At 37.1% G+C, this 25,882-nt stretch overlaps 1 protein-coding gene across 3 annotated transcripts in view; it reads left to right on the top strand.

Moving 5' to 3' along the window:
• The window catches only part of NFATC3 (nuclear factor of activated T cells 3), a 71,993-nt gene that overhangs the window by 16,134 nt on the left and 29,977 nt on the right, over nt 1-25,882 (top strand). For all 3 annotated transcript variants that reach the window (XM_030470996.1, XM_030470998.1, XM_030470997.1), the window contains exons 2-3: nt 1,031-2,162; nt 13,200-13,362. In XM_030470996.1, the coding sequence (XP_030326856.1) occupies nt 1,031-2,162; nt 13,200-13,362 (1,295 nt within the window). The remainder of the gene's footprint in view (nt 1-1,030; nt 2,163-13,199; nt 13,363-25,882) is intronic.

The following is a 25,882-nucleotide window of genomic DNA, read 5'->3' on the forward strand; positions in this document are numbered from 1 at the left end:
AGGCTCTATTTTACAAGGAGAAAGAAACAGGAGTGGAGGCGTAGTGGTTACAAAATAAGATAAAGGCTGTGTTTTCTACTCTTGTTTCAAAGAAATGTCTCATACTGGCAGTTAATTCAATATTGAGAAGTGGGGCAAGAAAATCTGCTTTGGTTCTATGAGACAAAGCTGCTGACTACATTAACTGGACTTGCACTCCCTCTCAATTCCTTGTTTTTCTTTTGGAATATTTCCTGTAATTTGGATAAGTTAGTGAGATCTGAGAATACTTTGGTTTGCCTTTTTTTTTTTTTTTTTTTTTTTTGTTTTGTTTTTCCCCTGAACTTGTGCTCAAACTTTGTGAAACTGCACTTGAAAAAAGGTATTCTGTGGGATGGGCACTTGAGAGTTTCTAAGCAACCAAAAAAAGATCTTTGGAGTAAGATTCTTCATAATACCTATAATAATGTTCTTTGTTAGGTCTCTTTTGATTGAATGTTTGTAGTCTTTATTGAAGTTTGAGTCATTATAAGATGCTTTTTGGTGTTAAAGGAGATAAATATTATGGATGCGGTATTCCAGTGCTTTTAAGTATTGCTTAGTGAGCTTGCAGAAAGTATCATAGTCCTGTTCATGTCCAAAGTACTATTTTTTTAATAGATTATGATTGAAAATGTTTATTTATGAATGGAATGTAGTTATGATATAGAAAATTTGAATTGAGTGTTTCAGCTTAGATGCTTTCAAGATTTTAAACCCATTTTCTGAGTGTATTATATTTTCAGCCACTGAAGATGTGTATAAGCTGTGGAATCTGGTTGAAAACAAGATTTATGACAGAAAACTATGTCATAGTCATATTTAGCTGTGAATATAGCTGGGGAAAATTTTAAATGAAGAATTAGCTTTATTTTTTATGGCTAGTGTGATGAGAAATGCCCAGGATGTTGAAAGCAGGCCATACCTGGGAAACAAAGAGGTTTGTTTATAACGTTTTTCCAAGTATTGCATTCTGACTCTCTTCCTTTTTTTTCATCAATGTTGTTTTCAGATCTTGAGTCAGATGACTGTGCATCCATATACATCTTTAATGTAGACCAACCGTCATCCTCTGTAAATCAGCCAATTTGTATTCCTCGCCATGGATTGCAGTCTCACTCCACTCCTCTCTCACCACCTACAAGAATTCAGAGTCATAAGAACTACGACGGAACTTGTGAGGTACCAGAATCCAAATATAGTCCACTAGGCGGACCCAAACCATTTGAGTGCCCTAGTATTCAAATTACATCTATTTCACCTAATTGTCATCAAGGGATTGAAGCCAATGAAGGTGAATTGCACACAAATGGCACAGAAAATGAATATATGGAAAGGCCTTCACGGGACCATCTCTATCTTCCTCTTGAACCATCATATAGGGAATCATCCCTTAGTCCAAGCCCTGCCAGCAGCATTTCATCCAGAAGTTGGTTTTCAGATGCTTCCTCTTGTGAATCCATTTCCCATGTGTATGATGATGTAGACTCGGAGCTAAATGAAGCAGCTGCTCGATTTACCCTGGGCTCTCCCTTGGCATCCCCTGGTGGTTCTCCAAGAGGCCCCAGTGACGAATCTTGGCAGCAGCCTTATGGATTTGGGCATGCATTGTCACCTAGACAGTCTCCCTGTCATTCTCCTAGAACTAGTATTACAGATGAAAATTGGCTAAGTCCTAGACCAACATCAAGGCCCTCATCAAGACCTACATCCCCTTGTGGGAAGCGACGACACTCCAGTGCTGAGATATGCTATGCTGGTTCTCTCTCTCCTCACCATTCTCCAACTCCATCACCTGGCCATTCTCCCAGAGGAAGCATAACAGAAGACACCTGGCTAAACACTTCCATCCATAACGTACAAGGCCTTAATTCTGGCCTTTCACCATTTCAGTGTTGTACGGAGACTGATATTCCTCTAAAAACAAGAAAGACCTCAGAGGATCAGACTGCTACTTTATCTGGAAAAATAGATATCTGTCCTGAAGAACAGGGTAACTTATCGTCATCCCTTGAAACTGCAGTAGATGACTGCTCTGGATCTCAGCACACCTTGAAAAAAGATTTGCCTGGAGACCAATTTCTTTCTGTTCCTTCGCACTTTACTTGGAACAAACCAAAGCCTGGTCATACTCCTATATTTCGGTAAGTGATTGCAAAGCCCTTCCCTCCCATTTGTCCCCTCCTGTGCATCTTAAATAGTCATGTAAATGTGCTTGTATTTCAGTGATGCATTAAGATTTCTTGAAGAAAACTTCTAGGCAGGGAGATGATATAATTAGGAAAAAGCAAGTTGAGACACCAAACACGCATCTTTTTCTTCTTTTAAGAATACAATAAATGCATTGTAACATCAGATTAGTTTCATTTAAAGTTAGTTTGTTCGCATACGTGCTCAGAGCCCAGCTGAATGAAAGGTCTGCAGATTTTGTGCACACTTTGCTCCATCTGAGCAGTTAACGTGTTAATATAGCTAAAGAAATGTGACTTACATGAGTTTGTAAAACTGAGACCACAGAAAAAATGGGACGTTTATTTGCTTTTGTTTTTACTTGCTTCTTTGGGCTGTTAGAATTCTAGAAATAGAATAGAGAAAAAAAATTGCATGCCGTGCTGAAAATCATCCAGAAAGAATTGATTGCTGGGCTGTAGTTCCAAGGGTATTTCCACCATTGTGGTGCTAAGTTAACTAGCTCTTTTCCTATTGTAGTCCTGTCTACAGGAGGGTTTGTGGAGGTTCAGATGAAGGAACCAGTTCACTTTGGGGAAAAATTCACCCTCCTTCCCATTCCATTACCTTTTAGATGGAGCAGGTGTGTGATCTTTCCAACAATATAGCAGCAGGTAGACTAGAAATGAGAACTCTTTAAGCAGCATTGCTACTCGATGGACAGATAGTATGATTACTCGTTCAAGTTATCCATTTGATTCCTGAACCTTTTCCTTGCTCTGCTGGGTTTTAAAAATAAGGGGTAGGGAGGTACTGGGAGTCGTTGGCATATTTTGTGTGGAAATTTTGTAAGAAAGGTACATTCAGTTAATATCAGTAAAGTGCAATTACCTGTATAAAAGCTGTATTACAGGTTTAAATGTCAGTGCTTCCATGCTGTTCTGTATTGATTTTTAAATAACTTTGATTAAAATAGCATCGTTCTGTCTACAGGCAGTGCTTAAGATTTGCTCTTCAAGGATGTAGTGGATGAAGCAATTCCTCTTTCTTAAAGTGCGGGGCAGGGAATAGGGTGGGATTCTCCACATACATGCTTTCGTTTGAAAAAGGCAAAGCTTTAATACTGAAAGTCAGTGGCATAGTAGTGTTCTCATTGCAAAGTCATCTTTGCAAAGCACTTGTTTTCACACTCTGTATTTTTAATTTTAGAAAGCATGGCTTAGAAAATATTAGTGGTTTTGACATTTTCCTCCCCTCTATGACCTCCTCTCCCAAAGTACGTGAAGCAAAATACAGAGCTGTTTCTGACCAAGCTACAGAGATGCCCTACAGGAGGTTGGGGTTTTATGTTTGTTTATTTTCCTGGCTCTCAGAGTTTTAAATTCTTAGCAGAAGAACTGGAATTAACTACTGCCAGGTAAGCCAAGCTTACTGAAAAAGTATTTTTTGGGGGGACCTCCTTCAAAAGCACAACTTGTTAAAAAGAGGATGCTGGCTTTTGTGGCAACATGCTAGTTTTTTGGTAATTTCCCTTTCTAGTAGCTTTTTCCAAATTCATATGTAATTTTTGCATCATTTTAACATGTTGCTGTATTATTTCCAGATGAACAAGCCTGTTCGAAAAAATGTTTTGGAATACCTGCTCCCGTTCTCTGTTGAGTACATGAATATTCTCAGGGGTGTCCATCTTGTGCAATATAGAAGCACTCAGTCATCTTGTAAAGATTGCTATAGCTGACCCTTTCCAAGCATGCTTTAGGCAGAGAAATAGTGCAAAATATTCAGTTGTGACTTTTACTATTGAGTATCTGAGAAGGAAGTTATGAACACAAATGGGTGAGATATAAACCAAGACTTTCAGGCTACAGTAAAACATCCTTAAAACAAATGGAAGATAAGTGAATAATAGCTTTAAGAGCTTCCCGAAGGGTAGCTTCTAGTGCATACAAACAGATTTCGATGTTTGTCTGAGTTCTAACAATGAGCATTTTAGTTTTACCACTGAACATATTCCTGTGTGTTGATAGATCAGTGTCACACAGAAGGCTCAATTTTAGTAATACAAAGCTTCTCTGAATTTTGACTGGTTTGTATAAATTCTTTGGAAGTTGTCAACTGTCTTAGATTGTTAATATCTAAATATATTTAAAACGGTGCTTGTTCAGCATTCTTGTCATTTTTGCGTAATTGTATAATCATGTATTTTAATCTCTCAGAAATGTATTGATTTTAGTGGGTAGAAGTGGTTTATTTTCTTTCTTTAATGTCATTCCACATACCTGTTTATGAACATGACATTTAACATGAAAGACTCAAAACTGCTAGGTGGAAAATTCTGTTTACCAGATCTGAAACTACTGTGTCGACAGATACGTTAACTGTCTTGAAGTTGGTTTTGGGGTTTTTTTCAATTCTGTTGCAGTCTGCTCATCTGTAATAAAAGGTGTTCAGTCTGTTGCTAGAATCTTTTCATTCTAACTAAAACAACAATAACTATTTTTTCTTAATTGTGTGGGTTTGAATTATATTATAATCATGTAGGGTACTCAGCAGTCTGAATTGGCATTTTTGGCAGCACACATAGTTTGTTAAAGGTGAGCAGCACTGAAGGGTAAAAGCACATGAACATATAGGCATGTAGCAAGATGGGGTGTGGATCTATGGTTCTTCTGTGGAATGACCAAAATAGTTACCAAAATAAATACTCAGTTAAACCTCCTTCCTCTTGTAGTGGGGAGAACTGAGCAGAACTGAATAAAAATCAATTTTACTGTTTTCTTTAAGAAATAAAAATATTTTTTTAAACATCAGAATTTACTTACAAGTTGGCACTGAAGAACTTCTCTAAATGTAAAATGCACAAACAGGCAGAAGACAATAAAGATTTACACCTATTCACAAGTAAACTAAATAGAACTATTAAACTGCATACATTTGCTGCCGAAAATGTAGTCTGACTATTGAATTAGTGGAAATGGCTGCACTGGCAGCTGTATCCTCAGTGAAAAGTTGAATTACTTAGCAGTTGGAGCCTGTTCCACAGGTGCTCTGAAGGTATGCGTCTTCAGTATGTTAAAACATTTCATTCTGCTAGATAATATTTTATGACATTGCTGCTTATGAAGTAGAGGAGCTAAGTTGACTCTTATCTTTTATGAAGAAAAATTAAATGCAAGGAGATCCACTGTTTCTTAAATAGTTTGTGGCAGTGACCAAAAGTAAGCACCTCTGTTGTCACAGAGTTAGATATTAATTGCAATTTATATATTTATTATGTATTTTATATAGTAGCATATTAATTGTTACATAAATTACAACATTATATTAAATTTAATACATTTTTTAAATGTCTTGATTGTATTGCCAAGGACAAAGTAGTACATGGAGTAAACTGGAGTATTGATCAAGCAGTGTGCACACTCAGCAGCAATAACCTGACCCTTGGTAGAAGTGGGAGTAACTTGCCTGCCATGTGACAGGGTGAAGTGTGCAGAGAGCACCTTCTTCTTTGAATGCTATCTGAAATTTTGTAAATTTGTAAGCTAGTTGAGCTGTCAAGTCCTGACGCTGTTTTCCTGTTTTGTTCTGTGTCCAGTATGTGTGCAATACTTAACAACATTTAAAAATGTGGAACGTGCTTCTGAGCCATCCAGACAATTTTGTTAGATGACACCTCGTTATTTGGTCACAGAAACCCATAATCTGACAGCATGTAGTGTATGAAAAATGTGTGTGTATTTTGTGCCCCGAGTCACATTTCAGCTCCCTTATCGAAGGTAAGTTTAGACAAGTGAGGATGGACAGAACCAGTACTGCAACAATTCCTTTCAAATAGGGAGAAAGGAACTAGGTAGTGTCTCCTGTATCTAGGAATAGTGAGGGTGTCTGTCGATGATATCGTTAATCAAGTACCTGGGTAGATGAGCACTCCTTCGGTGGCAGATTAAATTGTTCCTTTTGCAGAATATTTAGCAATGAAGTTATCTGATAATTTTATTTATTACATATTTACTCTTGTTACTGTTATTTAAGGTACCTCTTTCTTCCACCCCCAGCCTCCCCCCAGGATGATGGATGAGAAATGGCTTTATCTCTGTGTCTCATGTTTCCCTCCCCTCCACTTGGAAAATCCTTTTCTTTTGAGTAAATTGATGTAATGATGGTAGATGTGATCTCCCCATTTGCTTATTACCCTAACATTTCATAAAGATGCAGATTTTACAAGTTTTTCTTGCACATCTACTATTAAAGCTTGAGTTTTACTTGCAGAAAAAAATCATTGTTTCTATTGTTTCTCACTAAATATCTTTGAGACATTTCTGGGCTTTCACATATGGTTATTTCAGATTCTTTTATTAGTTGGATTCTCTTTTTCTTTCACTCTTTTCCCAAATTCTGTATTGGCTGTTGGAAGGGAAACATGCTTCAAGTTCACTTTCTTATTTAGATAGACTATGTCTAAGTTATAAATAGTCTAGAAGAATACCAGAGAAAGTGTTTCTTCCTAGAGTTTGTTCATATTCGAATACCTAAATTTGATCTACTGGCTCACACAGAGGCACCATCTGAATGGGGTTAGTATGCTCATGTGAATTATCTTAAGTGTGTCCTTAAGTCTTTGAAACTTTATGAAATCTCTACTTAGAGGCTATTTCATAAATATTTATGGACCCATGTAATATTGGGAAGCTCTTCAAGACTGATCCCTTTTATTAAAATTTTCTTGTTCAGATTCCAGCCAGCCTCCTCAAGTCCAAGCTGCTGTATGAGGAAGATGAATAGCAAATAATATTTTGAAGTTATATATGTATTTGTTTTACAGAAGTTAATGTTCTCAGTTACAAGATATATAGCTTCTGTGAGAAAGTCTCTTTTACAAACTTGATCAAGGTGAATAAAAAGAATATAGGGATGACCAGAAACCTGTGCTGAGCAATCAATATAATATAATGCCTTTGGTGGACTTGTGACTAAAAGCACAATTCGTTAAGAGACCAGCAAGATTTATGATGTTAACAACCATGGTTGGGGTGTTCTGGAGTTAACAACCGTCACAGACCTGGCCAGCACTGATGTAGGTAACATGGGGCGTTTTGACAGAAGAACAGGCAATAATGATGCAGTTGAAAATTATTTGATCTGTTATTTTTTGCTTTTTGTTGGTTTGTTTTCTTTTGCTTTAAGCTTAAATATGAATGGCTAGTGGAACGGTAAGTTTCAGGTTCTGTAAAATAGTGACAATCTAATTTCTGTCTCAAGCAAATAGGCACTTTGCAGGGTAGTAAATTGAAATTGTTCATCTTTTTCTTTCTTTCTTTAACCCCTGCAGGGAACAGATGATGTTTCTGTGTCTGGTAGATAACAAGGGAATATTCAGTAATGCCAAAAGATCTTGAAATAAAACCTGATTTCTTTTACTGTGTCTTCCCTCATGGACTTCTTAGACACACATTGATTTAAAAACTACTGTGTAAACTGATGTTTGTCTTCAGAGCTGTGTCACAAATTTAATCTAGAGCACTGAGAAGTGGTGGGATATCAAGCAGTTTCTTTGTTCCAGTGGTGATGAACAAACAGGCTTTGATAGATGTATCCATAGCCCAGGAATTTCTTTAGTGATGGATACTTGATGGCAACTTGAGAGTATGTTACCTGCAATTATCTGGCAGTTACTACTGGAAACTAGGATTGCTGGCAATGTTGCTTACTCTGGCAGAGAAAAAAAGGAGTTTAGATGCAGTGGTAGATGGTCAAATACTTGGAAAAGTTTCTTCTCTTGTCTGAATCCTCTTGGAAGTCAGGGAATAGAGAGGAACAGAATTAGGTTCTATTTTTAATATAACGGGATTTTGGTCTTGATTTTATGAAGACTAAATCTTTCAATGTGAGTGGACTATAAGCAAGCTTAGTCTGCTAAGTACTTATTTTGATGAATAGAAATAATACCAGCTATGCTACATTAGCAAAACTTTAAAGTGAAAATATTTGCAAATCGCTGACTTTGGAGATAAAGAACCACTTAAGTGAGACAACAAGAGAACTTTGAACCTCTTAGATTTTTAATAAGCTAGGCTACTGCTGTAGTGTTTACACTCCATTAATGAGTCCAGAGAAATTCAGGCAGTGTTTAATATGGGACCTTTGAGCTGTACATGTGATTCGGCTCTCTGCTTTGTTGTGAAATGATAGAATATATTTTTCACTTGGCAGTATACTGTATCAATACTCGGAAAGCACAGTTAACTGTGGGTCTGCTAGAAGCTGAACGGTGATGTTTTGAGTGTAAACAGTGTTTAAAAAGTCTATTAATAAGCCACTATGACAACTGGAATGACCCCAAAATTCTTAACTCCAAAATTAATCCACCAGGGAAAAAGTTGCTTTGTTCTAGATAGCAAAGAGCATCCACAGCAGTATTTTGGCTCTACAGGCATTCTCAAGTAGTATTGGATCATAGTTACAGTTTGAGATTCTTGCGGGTTTGCTGTGTTGCGGCATTGACTTGTCACAGAATATGCTGTTAATCTTTACAAAAAATTGGGATGAAGAAAAGATGTGGTATGTCCATTGTATGGTCAGTGAGCTTTTCCCCTTTTGATGTGTTAGGAGGAGCTGTAAGTGGAAAATGTTACTTTAGTTAAAACTAAGAAATAATAAAGAATCACTGTAGAAGTGCATCTCAACCAGCAAAAGAAAGAAGAACTAGAGTTAGTGACTACAGAGATGCAGGAACGTGTTCTGTGGCCACAGAGTGTCTAAAATTAATTCTTGTATCAGTTCTACCTGTGTTTAAAAGCTTTCTAAGCAGGGAGTCTAGGAGAGCATTAGACTAACTGAGCTAATTGCACGTGTGCTTCAGCTGAGGTATCAGTGTTAGCAGTTGGTCTGCACAGAGCCCCAGCTATTTGTCCCATGAATTACTCAGGAAGAGTGCTACAAATGAAAGGTAAGTATTTTAAGTTTGGAACTGAGTTATTTTTAATGGCTCTCATAGGCTTTGATTTTCCTTCTGTCACACATGTACTGCTGTGGGGCCACAGTGAAATGCAAACAAGCAATCTTGTTTCTGGGGTTTGTTTCTTCCTGCATGAGGGAAGCATCATCAGCCCATGAGCTGGGCCTTGACTTCTACCGGTCTGAATACTGAAGCCCACGCATTTGGCTGTCCTTCTGCTGTTTTAGAGATAATGGTTGCAGAGGAAGAAGGTATCTGTTGAATTAATATTGATAAAATTGTCATTGAAGTGATAATTTTAAATGCAGTGGCTTCTGCTGAAGGGTTCCTTCTCTAAGTTCCCTTTAATAGCTGCTGCTCTCTAAAGCCTTTAATGTTGATGTGATAGGAGTATGAGCTTTTGGAGGCTTGCATTAATCACATTATAAAACTTCCTTGGTATTACTGGTAAAATACTTGCACGTTTATAGATTGGTGCTGTTTCAACAACATGCTAAGATTTAATTTAATTAAAGTTTTGGGATGACTGTCACTCATTATTTCATTTTCCTGACATGATTTTACTAGTAGGTTAGTGAATTATTAACAAGGTTTTTACTCATTTAAAGAAAACAAAAAATTAGAGCAAAGTCTGTAAAAGACTAAGTCACAAGCTATTGTAACAGTGATTTGGGTTTAAATAACAGGCATTATTTCTTTTAATCTTTTGATCTTTTGAAAAAAGCCCCACAGTCAGCAGCTGATCTGGATTCTGGGTTCTGAATACAAAGTTAAATGGCTTTATCAATAATGCTGCTGTGCTGTGTGTAAGCAGGGAGAGACAGAAACCTTTAACGTTTTTGCAACGCCAAATTCTTGCGCATTCTGAAGCAGCTGAGCTGCTTATTCTTAAACATGTTCCAGGTATTTTAAGAGTAATGCAGCACTAAACTTTGAACTTAGGTAAGTTCTGAGCTATCAGAGCTCATTGGAGTTCAATGCACAGTTTACAACCGATAAAATAACTGTAGTGAGTTAAACGTATGGCAATTTTACTGCTGATCCTCACCTAATAGAGCAGACTCTGAACAGTATTTTCTTGAGAACAGTCCCATAAATGCAGTAAAGCTAGCAGCTTTTCAGCATCTGGTACAAAAATAGTGTTGCTTCATACTGAAAAGTGCTCAAAATATATGCAAACTTGTTACCTCTTGCCCCCCAAACACTGACATGATTTTTCATGTTTGATATTGATTTCTACATAGAATTAAAAAACTCCAAGAGTTTGTAGACTTTATTCGACTATTTTTTTGATTTAGTGTTCAAGCTTGCAGGTTCATGTGACTTTCAGAAGTGACAGTGCTGGCTAGGAAGTTTCCGCCCTGTCCCCCTCCCACTGGTTCTGTTTGAAGAAGACAACTGGGTCTCTGATAAATTAGTAGAATTCAAAAACTTACCTTTCAAAATGACGAAAGTTAGATCACTGATAAATGTGTATCTCTACAGCATTTGTTACAGATGTGGAAGGGTGATATGGAAGCAGAAATAGATTAAACTGGAATCCTCACAGAGCAGAAGGGTGCATGTCAGTGTACCCTAAAACTTTTTAATATTCCACGGCTGCTGAGAAGTTGAGGGTGATGAAGAGAACAAAAATATTCAGAGAGAAACAACAGTTTGGATATCCAACATCAAACTCCAAAGGGAAGCAGCTACATCTAGAAAACATCAGTTTGATGCAGCACAGCCCCAAAGGCTGTGTAGTTTATTTGGAGAACTGTGTTTTGAAATCTTTCCAGTTTTGTGATGTTTTAGGCATCTGTGCATGTGCTGTGTGCTTGCTTGCTCTCTCATGCTGATATTTTCTATTCGTTTTCAAAGAATGACAAAATCTTGAGACTCAGTTATTTTCCTGTCTCTCTGTTTGTTCTAGTATTCCAAATATTTTTTCAGGAGATAATGGAAGTCTGATACAGCTTGTGCCACGTTTTTATTAGCTAATTGCAGAAGAGGTAAACCTCTTCGAGAGGCTGTATGGACAGTGGTCACAAGCAACAAATACATTTTTACTTGACTGAGTTTAATAATAAACTTTCAGTAATACCTCCCAGTAATTTGTACATAGTCTGTGGTGTGCATGTTACACCAAGTTCTCTTAGGGACCTTTATATGTTCAATGTGTATACCAACTATTTTGACATAGAGTATATGGTTATATGGAGGGGTTTCCAGGAATACTGAACAAGAATTTCTCGCATGCTACATTTCTTTTTTTAAACTTTTTTTAGTATCTTCTAATCCTGACATTTTCTGTCGTTTTTAGCCTGAAGAGTCTTTGAGTCCTTCTCCTTCAGTAGCTATAAAAGCGAACGGCGAGGTCTAGTTGATAGCCAGTAGTAGCATTTAGGCAGTATGTCTTGGCCTGTGGTAAGTATCTGAAAGGATTGGGCTTACACTGCATTCTTGTTAGTTTCCTCTCTATTACTGATGTCACCTGTCCTCTCCTACACAGTAAATACTCTTGCTGTGGAGGGACCAGTCATCAGCAGTCCTTCCCTAACTAGGGGAAGAAGAGTCCTTGCTGTACACTGAATACTTGTGGAGATGATTTGCTATTCACGTTTCTTCCTTTCAGTAAAAAGAAAGGGAAATACTCGTGTTCTCCCGTTGCTCTCAGAAAGGTGCTTCAGGAGAGAAGGCTTCTATTACAATGTTAGCTCTCTCCTAAAGTGCACAGAAGAGGTTCTCCATGAAGCAGGAGGACAACAGGCTTGGAGGTTGATCTGTAGGAGGAGGCTAGCAAGTGATACTGCTATTCTCTCTCATGCTCAGTGATTTTTGTAGTAAAAGGTAGATACATGGTGCTGCAGGCTGAGCCCAAGTCCATCCAGATACTTCGTAAAGGCAGAGCTTTCTTCTCTTTTTTATTCAGTCCAAAAATTATTTTTTTTCTTGACTGTAGATATGTGTTTTAGGTCTTGGCTAAATTCTCCAGAAGGTACAATTTATCTTTCTTGGACCTGTGGCTATTCATATTTGTGGAAATTTGCAGGGATTGGTGGTGGACTTCAATTGAAGTGGAAAGAAATGGATTTGAGCTTTCTCAAATGACTATATTTGTTCATCTCTTTAAAACCTCATTTGCTTTCCCCATGGCTCAGAGTAAGGTGGTACAAAACTATTTTAATAAAAGCTTATTATTACTGTAAATGTTCTTGTTTGGTACATAATGCTATAAACATTCACTTTTAACTGTTCATAAATTAATTTACTCTACCAAGTAATTACTGACTTGAATCTGACTGTTCATCTTATTAGAATCAAAAGTCTATAAATCTATGCAGGTAAAAGGGTAGGTATGAAAACACTGGTGATACAATGTGACTTATTTCCCTTTGAGATTCTTCCATTACTGCATTTTGTTCTCCTTCTTCCCTGGAGTGACTCTGCTACCGTGTGTAAGGGTATACAGAATCTATGGATAAGCTAAGCATGTACTGTAGGGGCTTTGTTGTCTGTTGTGGTAAGCCTTTATGCTTAGATAGGACTACTATCTTTAAAATTTTCCATCATCAGATAGGGTTCGTTTTAATGATAGTTAACAAAGTGCAGTGCTTACCAATCTTAGACAAACAAAACCCAACAAGCTGGACGATCATAATGCAGAGAATTATAACTCCATGACTTGTAGGTTGATTATAGACTATTCTCTCTAAATAACATTTGAACTTGCTTGCTGATATGTATGGGGATAAAAAAATTAGTATAAAGCCATTATGGAATAGCACTGGTAATGTGGGGCTGTAACATCATACAGAGCCATTCTTTTAATTGGTTATTAGAAGGAAGAAGTTCCACTCTGTCATCCCCAAATGAAATACTTAATTGAAGATTTCAGTGCACCAGCAAAATTTTTGAATGTTCAAGTAACAGTTTTAGGCTAATAGATATTCTTATTTGGTCATCATTTGTTAGGAAAGTGACATCATTGCCTGTATTTTACAGTGAAGTTACTTTGTTTGTACTGTGGCCAGGCAGCATAGTTCATTTCATCATAGTGTGCTCATCTTGATTGCAGCACATCTTCATTGCCACCTCTCGACTGGCCTTTACCAAGTCATTACGGGCAGTGTGAACTGAAAATAGAAGTCCAGCCTAAGACTCATCACAGAGCTCACTATGAAACAGAAGGAAGCAGAGGAGCAGTAAAAGCGTCTACTGGAGGACACCCTGTAGTGAAGGTAGGAAGTCTGGCTGTCTTGAATAGAAGATAATTTTTTAACTACAATTATTGGTATTTATAATGCTGTGAATTGTTACCTTGTATGAAAGCTTACAGTCCTTCCTGGGTAAGATTTTCTTCCTTAAATATAACTTGTTCAATACAAAAATTAGTTTTAGATATTTAAAAAATTACAGTTTGCTACAGTTACAGAGCATATCACAGTTTCATGCTGTATGTAGTTTTGTGCTTGTGAATGAATTCATTGTGCAATAGTGTATTAACATGTTCAACATGAACTTTGAGGAGGAAGGGGTATGCATGAGGGAAAGTAAGAAAAGTCACAATATTAGAATAGTTGGAGCTATACTGAAACATGATACAGCTTCATTTGAATTGGAAATAATCTGTCTTCTGGTGTTGAGACAGCTTCTGAATCCTATAAATGCCTCGTTTCTGGTTTTGTTAGGTTATTTCTGTGAAATGGTACCCGTAAATTTTGTTAAATTTCACTCAAATATTTGGAGTAAATTAAACTTGACTCTTTCTTCAACATGAACCAAAGATTATTAACTCGCAGTTGAATGGTATGTGGATGTCATTTCCATTGTCTTAACAGAATCATGCAAGCTTTATTGTCTCTTAGAACAGTTTCAATCACAGAATGGTTCAGTTGGAAGGGACCTTAAAGTCATCCAGTTCCAACCCCCAGCCACGGGCAGAGCCACCTTCCACTAGAGCAGGTTGCTCCAAGCCCCATCCAACCTGGCCTTGAACACTGCCAGGGATGGGGCAGCCAGAGCTTCTCTGGGCAACTTGTGCCAGGGCCTCACCACCCTCATAGTGAAGAATCTTTTCCCAATATCTAATTGAAATCTACCCTAATAGATTTTGTAGCACAGTAGAGGCAAGGTCAAGTGTTTATCAGGGAAGTCTGTGCTGCAAACTAGAGAAAATTGAGGATGCCTGGACTAGGCTGGAATCTGAAAGTTGACTGGGTGCGTTTCTTCACGTGGAGCATTGTGTTGCTTTAGTCAGTGGAGAAGAGAAGTAGACACACCTTTCACGTGCCAAGGTGCTGGTGCTGAAATTAAACACATCATTAATGAGGGCAGAAACTTGAGAGATTCTAGCTGACAAAATAAGTGTCTGCTGAGCTTTTGTGAATTGCATTCAATTTTTTAATTTTCTTTGTTTTCCCTGGGTGTCTTGCACTAATGTTTGCATTAAGGGAGCTTACAAAACTGATGCTTGTAAGATTTGACACATACATGTAAGCTTTCTTTTGCTTACAGAACTAGATGCTTCTAAACTGCACTACTAGAAAAAAACAGATCTATAATCTATGTGGCTTACACCAATGATGTTGAGAGTTATTTATTTGCATTAGAATTGTGAAATACCTTGCTATGACAAGAATGCTGCTTTAAAAATGGGGATAATCTTTATGTGTCTGACAGTCTCATGCGTAAACACATGGATTGTGCTATGTCTCTCTATTAAATGGGTACAAATGCAAATCAATATTCTATTTTCCAATTTGGACTCTCCCAGCTGGATTAGAAATGAATTGTTGTGCTTGATGGGACAGAGGAAGTTGTTAGGAAACAAACCATCCATTTGTAATAGCTTTTTACTCACTGCTGGGAAAAGCAGTATGCTGAGGGCCAAGTTTGGTGAAAGGTAAATATTAAATTGCTGTGAGCAATGAAATGAAAATCACCTTATTTAAATACAAAAGTGAAATCTTCCCAGCACTTCTGGAAGCTTATTACAAAAATCGAGTTGCTATTACGATATACATTACTATTTGTTTCTGATTTGACTTTTCTTTTTGGTGCTCTTAGCATTTATACTGTTCACTTCCATGTATGTGGTCATTGCAATAAAGTACTAAGCATTTTCTTGTGTGAAGTAACTGTATGTTAACAAGAGACAAGAAGGGATGTGGGTGAATAGAGTATTTTGTTTGGAAGGGACCTAAAACGAACATCAAGTCTAACTGCCACATCTTCGGGTGCCTGAAGGCCTTTATGTGCTTTTGTCTCCTGCACAGTTTGTTTTGCTCTTGAACAGTATTTTATAGAAAGCTAGAATATTTGATTTCTGAACTGTTAAACTAGATTTTAAGATAGTACATAGCTTCAAGCCATTAATCTATTAGTGCCTGTCATTAATCTATAAACTAATACTGTACCATACCTGTTGCTAGGAGACTAAGCTCTGACAAATTTGGCATCATCTGTTGAGTACATTTAATCAGCTTATTTCCAAATGTGAGGAAATGAAATGTGTGGGGCATTGTGTTTTGCTTTGTAAGTCCATTGACTTCAAGGAACAAAGTCTGTAATGAAATTCACTTGTGTTTGGCTATTTTAATGCAAAATATTCTAAATAGCAGAGAACTGTCATTTTAATCTCTGCTTTCTTGGTAGTATATTCCAGCTAATCCATGTCATCTGGAACAATTTCTTTTACCTTTGTAGAGAATTTGCAACATAACGTTGACAATTTTCACAGGGAAGGAATAAATAACTTGACAGAATGATTAGCAAAGAGAAAGGTAGCATGTTGAATTTTTGGCATCCAAATTATGTGGAAATTTTGTATTGCATTGTCAGGAGACATAGCCTCTGAGCACTGTCTACATTTACCATTCTAATTCAGTAGATTGGAGTACTTTACCCATCGACGAAGCTTTTAAATGAATAGCTGCCACATTTCATCTGACTCTAAATGAATGATCATCATTGCTTGAATTTGCCACCTTTCCCATAGGACAAACTGTATGTAACAAAATAATACTTACACTTACAATTTGTTAGAATGAGGTTTTACTGTTATCTAAAATGGTTAGGGCTCTTCATGAGATTTCACTTGGATAATACTTACGATCAAAAACATACAAGCATTGTAGAGCAGGTGGGCACGTGATAAGCATCTCTCAGGGATACATTGTGGGTTTGTTTTTTTTCTTCTGTATTTTAGCTTTCTGATCTGAAATGACTTTGTTTTAAAAAGAAAAAAATCTTGTTTTGTACGCTGTATTCCTGCTATTCATGTCGACTTCTGAGTTTTCACAAGTATTTTAAATTTAATGTTATCTTCTGATAGTAAATTCTGTAAGCTGTGTTGTGCACAAGAAGTATTCCATTTTTGTTTTTTTGTCTTGTTACTAGTGAAGAAGGTGATCTGTATGATACTCAATAACCATACGTGATGTACTGAGGGACTGTTGAGCTAACTGCTACTTGTTAGCACGGTTCTGTATGCAAGAAGTTTTCTCTGTTCTGTGGCCATTTGCCAGGGGTTGTAGATGTGAGCTACCATAAGGGCAATTTATTCTAAAATGTGTCGTGTATCTGCAACAGATACTGTGTAGAAGCCACTTGGGCCCCATGCATGCAAGACAGATTTGGGGCACTGGTAGCCATTAAGAATTGGCCTGTACCAGAAGTGGGTTTTTGCCCTGCTACAAAGGGTCTAAGGATAGAATTGTTCATGAATTCCTCTGCCATAAGCAAAATTCTTACTGTAGTTGATTCTGCAGTAACAGAGGAGGGGAAGCATCATGTAATCCGTATGGACAGCTCAGCAGTGTTACAGCTGAAGAAAGGCTTAAGATAAAAAATAAAGGAAATACTAAGTAAAAACGAGTTTGTTTAAATGGTTATAAACTTCTAGTCACTGACAAGCAAACAGTAATCTCCTGTGTGGGGTCTAATGGAGACCTGAGGAAGAGGGTTTAAATGTCAGCTCTATTTAAAGTGACTGCAGAGCTTGGAAGTCATGACTGAAGAGCTGCAGTGGGAGAAAAAGTAAACTAATTAAGCTAAAGTAAACTAATTTTGAACTACTTTGAAAATTCTGAAATAGGAATGTGTTCTCAAAAAGTCTGTCAAGCTCTGCCTGTGTTCTAGTGGAAGAAACTGTACTCTACAAGAGAGGATCTAACCAAGCAATGTCAGAGATGATCCAATGAAAATAAATGAAAGAAGGATTGTCTAAATGAGTGTATGTTTCCTGGCCTGTAATTCTGTGGCTGTCACCTTTTCCCAGGTCTTCTGTCTGCCAAATTCATGTAACTACTTGAATAACAGGTATAATATCAGAGTTCTTCCTGTTCTCTAAACCCAATAAACAGCACAGTTTTTCTATGTTTCATGACCCTTCCCATTCTTCTGGCCTTTCACGTTTCAATTTTTATTTTTCTCTTGAATTCTTTCCTATTTTGTACATCACTAGAAGGCAGGCTGTATCCCAGCTCTAACTGCCTACTGTTGTTCGGTGACAACAACCTCTAAACAGATCTGGAAGGCAGAAGGTAAGTCTCAGCCAGTGTGAACCATGTAGTGGGCTGTATTGAGAAAAACGCTGACCTTTGGTTGAGATTCTAAAAGTACATATCTTTCAAGATCAGTTCGATGACTATTTAGGCAGCTTCTGCTCCAGAATTCCCAAAATAGATAGTAAAAGCCATATAGATGCATCTACTGTATGTTTGAATACTTAATCTAGAAAATGCAGTAATTAACATGAAAAAAAAAACCCAAAACATTAAAAATGGCACACTGGACGGGACATGGTCATCTGTTTTTTTATGTCATATCTTTACTATAATGTCAAAATGTAGTAATCAATTTATGGTGGGTTTTTTGTTGGGGATTTTTGGGCGGGGGGGGAGTGTGAGAAGGAGTTTCTATAGGTTATGTGGGAATAACCTATTTCTATCCCAGCAATGCTTGTCTAAAAACCTGTGGCAGCATAATTTAGCATTGGGAGTTGGTATTTCATGAATAGCACATTTTTTTCAAGACTGTAGAGCAAACTGCAGCTGGCAAGTATATCGTGATGGCTAGTTAGATGTGGCTGGCAGTTCTGCACTGTGTGAAGTGGTACTATTAGTCTAATACTATTTTAGCTATGAATTGATCTCCTTTTTTGGGTAGTTTAGAATGGGACAGGAGTCTGAGCTAAAACGCTCTTCAAAATATGCCTGAAATTAGTATTTAAAATACTTTCAATCCTGTCTGCAAGCAGGGGGTGAGCATGTAAAAGTGAGATTTCAGAAATAGAAGTCCCAAGTTTTTAAACCTTGAAGGATGCTCTGTACATTGTGTAAACCTATGGTATCGTGACCAATATGCACTAATACTTGCAATTGCTTGTTTGCTTTACTTTGTTTTCAGGACCTGTTTGTTTTTGTGATGATTTTTATTAAAGTTAGTTCCTTTTATGACTCACTTCTTTTCAAAATTGCAAATGTCTGTACTATTTTAAATTTTTCAAGTCAGTCTTCTTAGTAAGTTATTTAGCAAAAGAGGAGGGAAGATGCTTTTTTTGATGAGCATGCTTTTCCTTCTCAGTACTCAGAAAGGTACATTAAATTATTAAGTGATAGAAAATAGTACTGCCTGTCAGGAAGGGAGAATAGATGTTGTTTTGGTTTAACATATTTAACTTTGAAATTGGACATTTATCTTTATATAACATTATAACCTTTGCAGAATCTGAATGAATAAGAAAATTCCCATGTTAGGACTTTCTGGGCCAGAGGTTGGGGTGTTGCCTAGTAGATCTGAATGGAGTTTTCTTCCATTAATTTCTTCAGTTTCTTTTAAACGGTGCACTGAAGATGATAGGTCAGCACTGCCTGCACCACTGTGAGCCACAGGAGATGGCTGTGGTCAGTCTGACTTCCAATAACTTCCCTGAACTCATAATTTCTTGGGTTTATATATATGGTTTGTTTCAAGCTTTTCCAAATGCAACTGTTGATAAATTCGTGATAAATTGTACCACTGGTGTTAGTCATTGTGTGTCTTTCGTTTCAAATTATGTCATCGTTGTGCCTTCAGATCTTTGTCATCCCTTGCTTTTATTCCCAGGTCACTGCTAGCAGGTGTGTTGTTCAGCTTGGCAGAGTAGCCCTTCAGGTTTAAACCAGCATCCTTCACAGGTCTTTAGGAAGAGTTGCTGCACATCACTCGAAAATTAAATTCTGATGGAGAAATGTCTGAAGGAAAAGGTTCAGTTCTTCAAAGCCATGCACCCTGTTATTGCTGTCCAAAAAAATTCCAGGCTCGTGGATTGCATCTCTGTTGTCTCAGAGGGCAAACATTTCAAAGGCATGCTTTGGTTTTTTTTATCTTTAAATGAAATAAAAAAATATTACTTTAAGTGTGGGCTATAATTTAAGCAGTTCTTTTCCATTATGATTGCTTAGGTTTTGTGGTGAGTTAAACCGTATCTTTACTCATAGTCTTCCAAAGTAAAAGTGGAAATACCTAATTCAAGAGAAAGCTTTATCTTTCCTTTCCCCCCCTATAAAGGGGCCTCCATTCTCCTCTTCTGCCCCCCTTGCCTAGTCACTTTAGGGGTGTTCTAAGGAATACAAAAGTCACTGAAATGCATCCAGCTGCCGTGAGTCTGTCAAGGAGGAAATAACTAGTTACAGTGTGCTTTTCATGTCAAGGTATTGAAAAGCCTAGGAAATGTCCATCTCAAGTAAATGCTTAGTAAGAGCTTGTAGTTCTTTACACAGCTGTTTCCTTCCATGTTCTTCATGGAAGACTGAGGATTTTTGTATAAATACTGGTGCATTTGGTGAAGATAGAGTTGTTTATCAAGTCTTTTGTTCACTGAAGTTATCTCAAACTTTTCCCCTGACATGTCTTGTATTTCAAGATTATGCCTTATATTTAGGAAGGCCTATTTGTATGTAAAAGCTTTCTTTCTAATCAGCCTCTTGTACCAATCCAGTAATGCCATAAGCAGTGAGTTAATTGCACAAAGGTGAAGGAGCACTAAAGTGTTGATAGAATATTTATCTTCAACTAGCAAGCAAAGAAAAGGCACATAGAAGATAAGACATGAGTATTTTATAAAGCCTGGTGAAAGTTTGATTAAGCACGGTGGAAAGTTTTGCAGGAAAAATGCTTTAAAAATAGTCAGCTGGGTTTTGACTCTGTCTGAATGTCATTAGTATCATAGTATTGCTTGATTGCTGAACATAAAACTTAACTAATGACTTAACATCATTTCTGGATTCAGTGACACTGTTAGGTATTGGGTTTTTTAAATAAGCAAAGGGGGTATGGGTTTCGAAAACAGACTATTTGAAATAGTCTGTTTTCGAAACCCATACCCCCTTTGGGTTATACTAGTATTGTCTGCTAAGGACGTCTTTACTGTGAAGTGTGTATTTTCTGTTGGATATTTTTCCTAAGTCTTGTTACATGTCTTAAGAAATTATAAGTTGTGAATAAAGAACATTTACATTTGAATCAAGATTGGTAATACTTGGCCTGCAACAATAAATGGAAAATATACACAGAACCTTCTGAATTTTTAAAAAGGGCAGGCAGGGGAGGTGAAACTTCTAAGTAGTAGAGACTAAAAAAAGTTTTTTCACAAGCTTGTGGAGTGTTGCAAGCTTTCATTTAGATCAGAGCATGGAACTGATGAGATCTGAGCCATAATCTTCATGTAGTTGGGAAAAATGCTAACTTCTTTTTTCCAGGTTGATGCTTCTCATTTAATGTGACCTATTTGCTTTCCTCAGCAAGGAAGAGGTTCTCTCTATTGCTGCAAAGTTCCAGGTTTAAATGCTATGGTCTTCAGTGATAGAATTATTCTATATAGTCTCAAGTGTTACACATTTTTTTAATATTTTCCATATGTGCAATAAGAATGTATGAATGTTTTTGTAATATAAAATACAGTTTCTTGATGATCCAAAAGTTCTCTCACCAACTTACTGTCTTTGTAGTTCCTTGGTTAAACTTGTAAACTAAGTATTGACATGCATGCATGAGTTTACTGTATGCAGTATAGTAACATGGCTGGAACTGCTTTGGCATGAAGCCCTTCTGGCTTATCCTGTGGTGACCTTCAGTCTCTAGCCTTCCAGCTTTAGTTTAACTTACGCATGCACTGACCTTTGCTATGGAAACGATATAGAAACACAAAAACAACTTGGCTGAGTTTCCTTAGCAGAGCAGTGGGTGGTGTATCAGTGTTCTGTTACAGAGAAGGGTTTCTAGAGGTCAGTAGTGACAGTGTGCAGTAACTTAGTAGTTGTCTGCAGCATGCTGTTTGTTACTCCTGGGAAAGTGGTATATCTTTTGAAGTAAAATTAGTGAGTTTTGTTATGGGGTTTGGGGTTTTGGGTTTTGTTTGTTTGTTTGTTTGGGGTTTGGTTTTTTTGTTATTGTTGTTTTTGATGTGCAGCTGTAGGATTGCACGTTAATAGAGTAAGTGCTGGAAGGTATACTTGAAAATATACCTAGTGCTCAACCAGTAATTCAAGTTGCTGTCTTCCTGTGACCCATGACTGACTCTTGGGCACACTGATATTGCAGCAGTTTATTGTAATGCATCTGCATTGTGGTGATTTTGCAGCACTTACCACTAGGTTGTAAATGCTGTTAACTGTCTATGGTCTGTATGGAGACACTACGTTCTTATTTGTATACACTGTGTAGTCTTTACGAAGGTGAACTACAGCTACAGATACCATGGTTTCATTAGGTTCTTTCAAGTTAATTATGTAGGTATTTTCGTTGAAGAAGAGTTAGAATTTATTTTTTTACTGACTTAAATGTTTGGGCTGCTCAACGTAGAGAATTGTGCATAAAACAGATGAGGTATTAAGAAAGTGTCACCCCAATGTCAATGGAACTAAGAACAGTCAATGGGTTGTGGGGTTTTTTAACTAGAACAAAACTGTGTTTGAAAGGAATGCATTTTAAATTATTATTTTTAAACCTTGAATAAATGCAATAACTCCTCTGTAATGCAAAGTATAAATTTATGAAGTCTCTGCTACCTTGCCGATGTGTTACTACTCTATCTACCCGTATTATATATACATATTTATAGATACTGGAATATACACCATATAATATAGTACCTTTAACAAGGCTTCATTGCAGATCCTTTACAGCAATTCATTTGTGACACAGCTGTAGTGTAAGCTATAGTATGGCTTTTTTGTTTGGAGATTGCTTTATACTGTTACAGCTTTTAAGTATATATGAAATTCCAGGTTTTTGTCCTGATGTTATCACACATAATTTTTAATTATGAGATGCCTTATTTCTATGCTTCTGTACTATAACATGCATAGGTTTCTTCTAAATTACTATAAAAATGTCTTCTGTTATATTTTTTTTCTTGGGGTGCTGGATTTCTTGTTTGTTTTCATTTAATTTGATACATAAACCAAAGGAGAGTGACTAAAGGTGGTGCTACTGTGCGGGTCTTGTTGAGGGTGGGGGGTTACTATTTCTTCTGAAGCTGTGGTAACATAGTTTTACATCTTTGGTATGCTGATGTACTGCAGTGATGTTGAGACAATCAACAAGCTCAAGAGCTTATATTGCAAGAACATTGTACAGGAAATGCACTTCAGAACCTATTGATACATAACTTATCTGCTGGTGGGGTGGGCATTTTTTGTCAGACTTCCACCCCCCCACTGTGCTTTGCATATACCAGGCCCTATACATCTCCCATTATAGCATATCTGGGTGAGCACCAAGGAAAAATGGAAGCAGAACTAGCATTAGACATGCCTTTGAGCAGTTCAAATGCAGCATATGGCCATACAGTCCCATAGGCAATACCATTGCCACTGCTGGCATGGGGTAGATTTTGCTTCACAAAATTAAACTCCTGCTGTGTGTGGGCTCGTGTAGAGGGCAGCTTCTCCACTGACTGCAGACACACCAGCCTACCCCTCACCCCTCTCTTTCTCATATCACTCGTATCTCTCGGAACTGTCGTGTACGCATCCATTCTTAAGGAAGGGGAAGATAGCTTCAATGGGAAATCAGCTTTTGTCACAGTGACCCTATTTGGAAGCTATTCAAATTTTTTAATAGGTCTGGCTTGTAATTTATATAATGCCCAGTACTAGAGTGAACACATTTAATGAACGTCTATTAGGGTGTATTCCAGTGTGGTAAGATTTCATTTTAACTCTGAGGAAAATGGCTGGTAGAGTCAATGTTGAGAAGTTGGAACAAGATGGTTGCTGTGAATGCTAAACTAATCCATGTCCTTAAATTTTCTATAGACTCCTAAAATAATTCAGACTCATGGAAAATATGAAAATGTTCATTTGCCGTTAAAAAAAAATACTTCTTGAAAGATGTAGTTACGCATTTTTGTATCTGATGTACATTGATGTAAGAGTCCCTGCGTTCCACTATCAATGTGACGATAAAGAGCAAAGTTCATTGTGGTCCAGCTGTGTTTCTGTAGTTTACAGGTGACTTTGACAGATGAAGGGGGAGAAAACTGTCAGTACACTCATGGGCACAGGGTGTTCTTTGTCTCCATTATGACATTTGTAAATGTTCAAGTATCACATTTATTTACATGGGAAGCAACGCTGATAACCTGCACTGTCTCCACAGAGGGGTTCATTTGGTTTGGTGGAGGGTTTTTTGTTGCATTTAGCTCTGTACTGAGAGCTCCAGGGAGAACAAAAAGATTTTACATATTTGACAGAACGAAAAGCCTGCAAATAAGATATACATATATAATCACAAATAAATGAGATCATGCAAAAAAATAGATGGAAATATGTCAGTTATAGGACAGGACGTTGTATGTGATAAAAGCTGCCATGACTTAGATTGCTTGGCTTTTTGTGGTACATATTTTTCCATCATTATAATGAGGGTCTGAAGAGGTTAAAGACTGTTAAACCCATGAAGAGATGTGACTTTCTGACTTAATTTATTAAGTTGGTTTGTTGGGCTCGCCTGTGCATATATGACTTCTCAGTGGTACCTGGAGTCAGGTGGGGAGACAGATGAGAAGTCCTTGAGTTTAAGGACAGAAACCAGTCTGCTTTAGTGCAACCTCATTTGTAGTCTATGTAAAACGTAGTACAAATGTAGTCTACATTTTATGGTAAAAGTTGAGCTGGACTGGCCTCTTGAAGGCCGGAATTATTTTATTAGATATGTGTGTGCACTAGATTCAAAGAGGTAAAGAACAAGCCACAGTTGTTGGTTTGGATTTATTTGAGTAAGCTCAGTTTTATTTATCTTCATCTGGATTTTGGCTATTCTGCTTCTGGTCATGTTTAACCTCATTGGGCAAACGGGAGGAACACAAACTAAAATTGATGGAAAGGAAATAGGACCTTGCTGTTTTATCTAGATGGATTAATTAAGGAGTATTGTATCTTAGACCTAAGGTTAAAAGCTTTATTCACGTAAGGCTAAAAGCTTTGAGAATGGGTCTGTAAAGTCCCAGACTGTGTTGCAAACCAAATTTGTGTTCTTGATTGAGAAAGCTCTAATAAAAGTGACAAGACTGGTAGGTAACTTGGGTATAGAAAGCAGGCGTTCATTTGGTGTACGTAGAACTTCCTGTCAATAGTAAAACATCAAGGTACAAGAAATCCACAGTGGTGCTGCTTATTCCTGGGTGTGGGTGTGCTTTGCTTTTTTGTTCTGCTGACTACCGGTGTTAAATTATTCTTCTAAGTAGGTTAAATTGACATGGTTTTGTTTGGGTTTGAAGTGTTAGCTCTGTAAAGAGCTTGGATAGTATTGTTGTGTGACCAAATAACTCTCCCTAGAGACAAAAATATTGACATGGCAAAGCCACATTTAAAGAAGGACTGTCTGGCCCTCCCTTCCTTTGAACATCAGTTGATGTCCAAGTGGATGAAATGTAAATCTGCTCCATTGCTTTTTAGAAATTGCATAACTTGCAGTGTGCATCAGTCTGCCAGCTGCAGGAAGGGGAAGCGGACTTCATGGAAGTGTAAGACATTGTATAAGCTTCAGATATAAAATTGCATGTTATGGTTGGTTAAATTTGTTTCTTTAAATCTTCTGCATAATTGTTGCCTATGTACTGTCATAAAACTAGCATTTTCCTTTACAGTTTGTTAATTTTTTTCCTGATGTTTCAGTGTGTTTTGTGCCTAGAATTACCATTTTTAGCTCAAGCAACAGATGGTTTTAGGACAACTGAGTGCAATGGTGGTTAGTATATTTAAGAAAAAGAAAGATGCCTGAACTAACATTGATCACTTTTTGGTTTTTAAAACATCTTATTTGCTAGAAATAAACCGTACATGATCTCCTAACACAATTCATTTGCATTCACCAGATCTCTTAATTTTAGTAAAACTCATTACTGCATTCTGTAGTAGAAAAGCTAAACTTGAAAATATTTATTGTATTTCTAGAAGCTAGGTGTATCTTAGTACAATTGGTAATTTATCTTTTATTAAAACACATATATAACATAGCATAGCTTTGATGTAGAAATCCTGTACATAAGGATTGATGGATGTAAAAGTAAAAAGATAGTTTGATACTAGTTTGTTGTGGTAAATGTTGTTGATACTTGTAGTGCAGGACAGACAGATGCCTGTGTTTGGGTCTCTGAAGATGTTGAAGTTTGTAAGTAAATGCTACTCTTTGACTCTGAAATCTGTACTAGTTACGTATTTATATTATGCACACACAACTGCAGTAGGAGTCAACTAATACTTTAATATTACA

Source organism: Strigops habroptila, chromosome Z (genome assembly GCF_004027225.2).
Source record: "Strigops habroptila isolate Jane chromosome Z, bStrHab1.2.pri, whole genome shotgun sequence".
NCBI lineage: Eukaryota > Metazoa > Chordata > Aves > Psittaciformes > Psittacidae > Strigops > Strigops habroptila.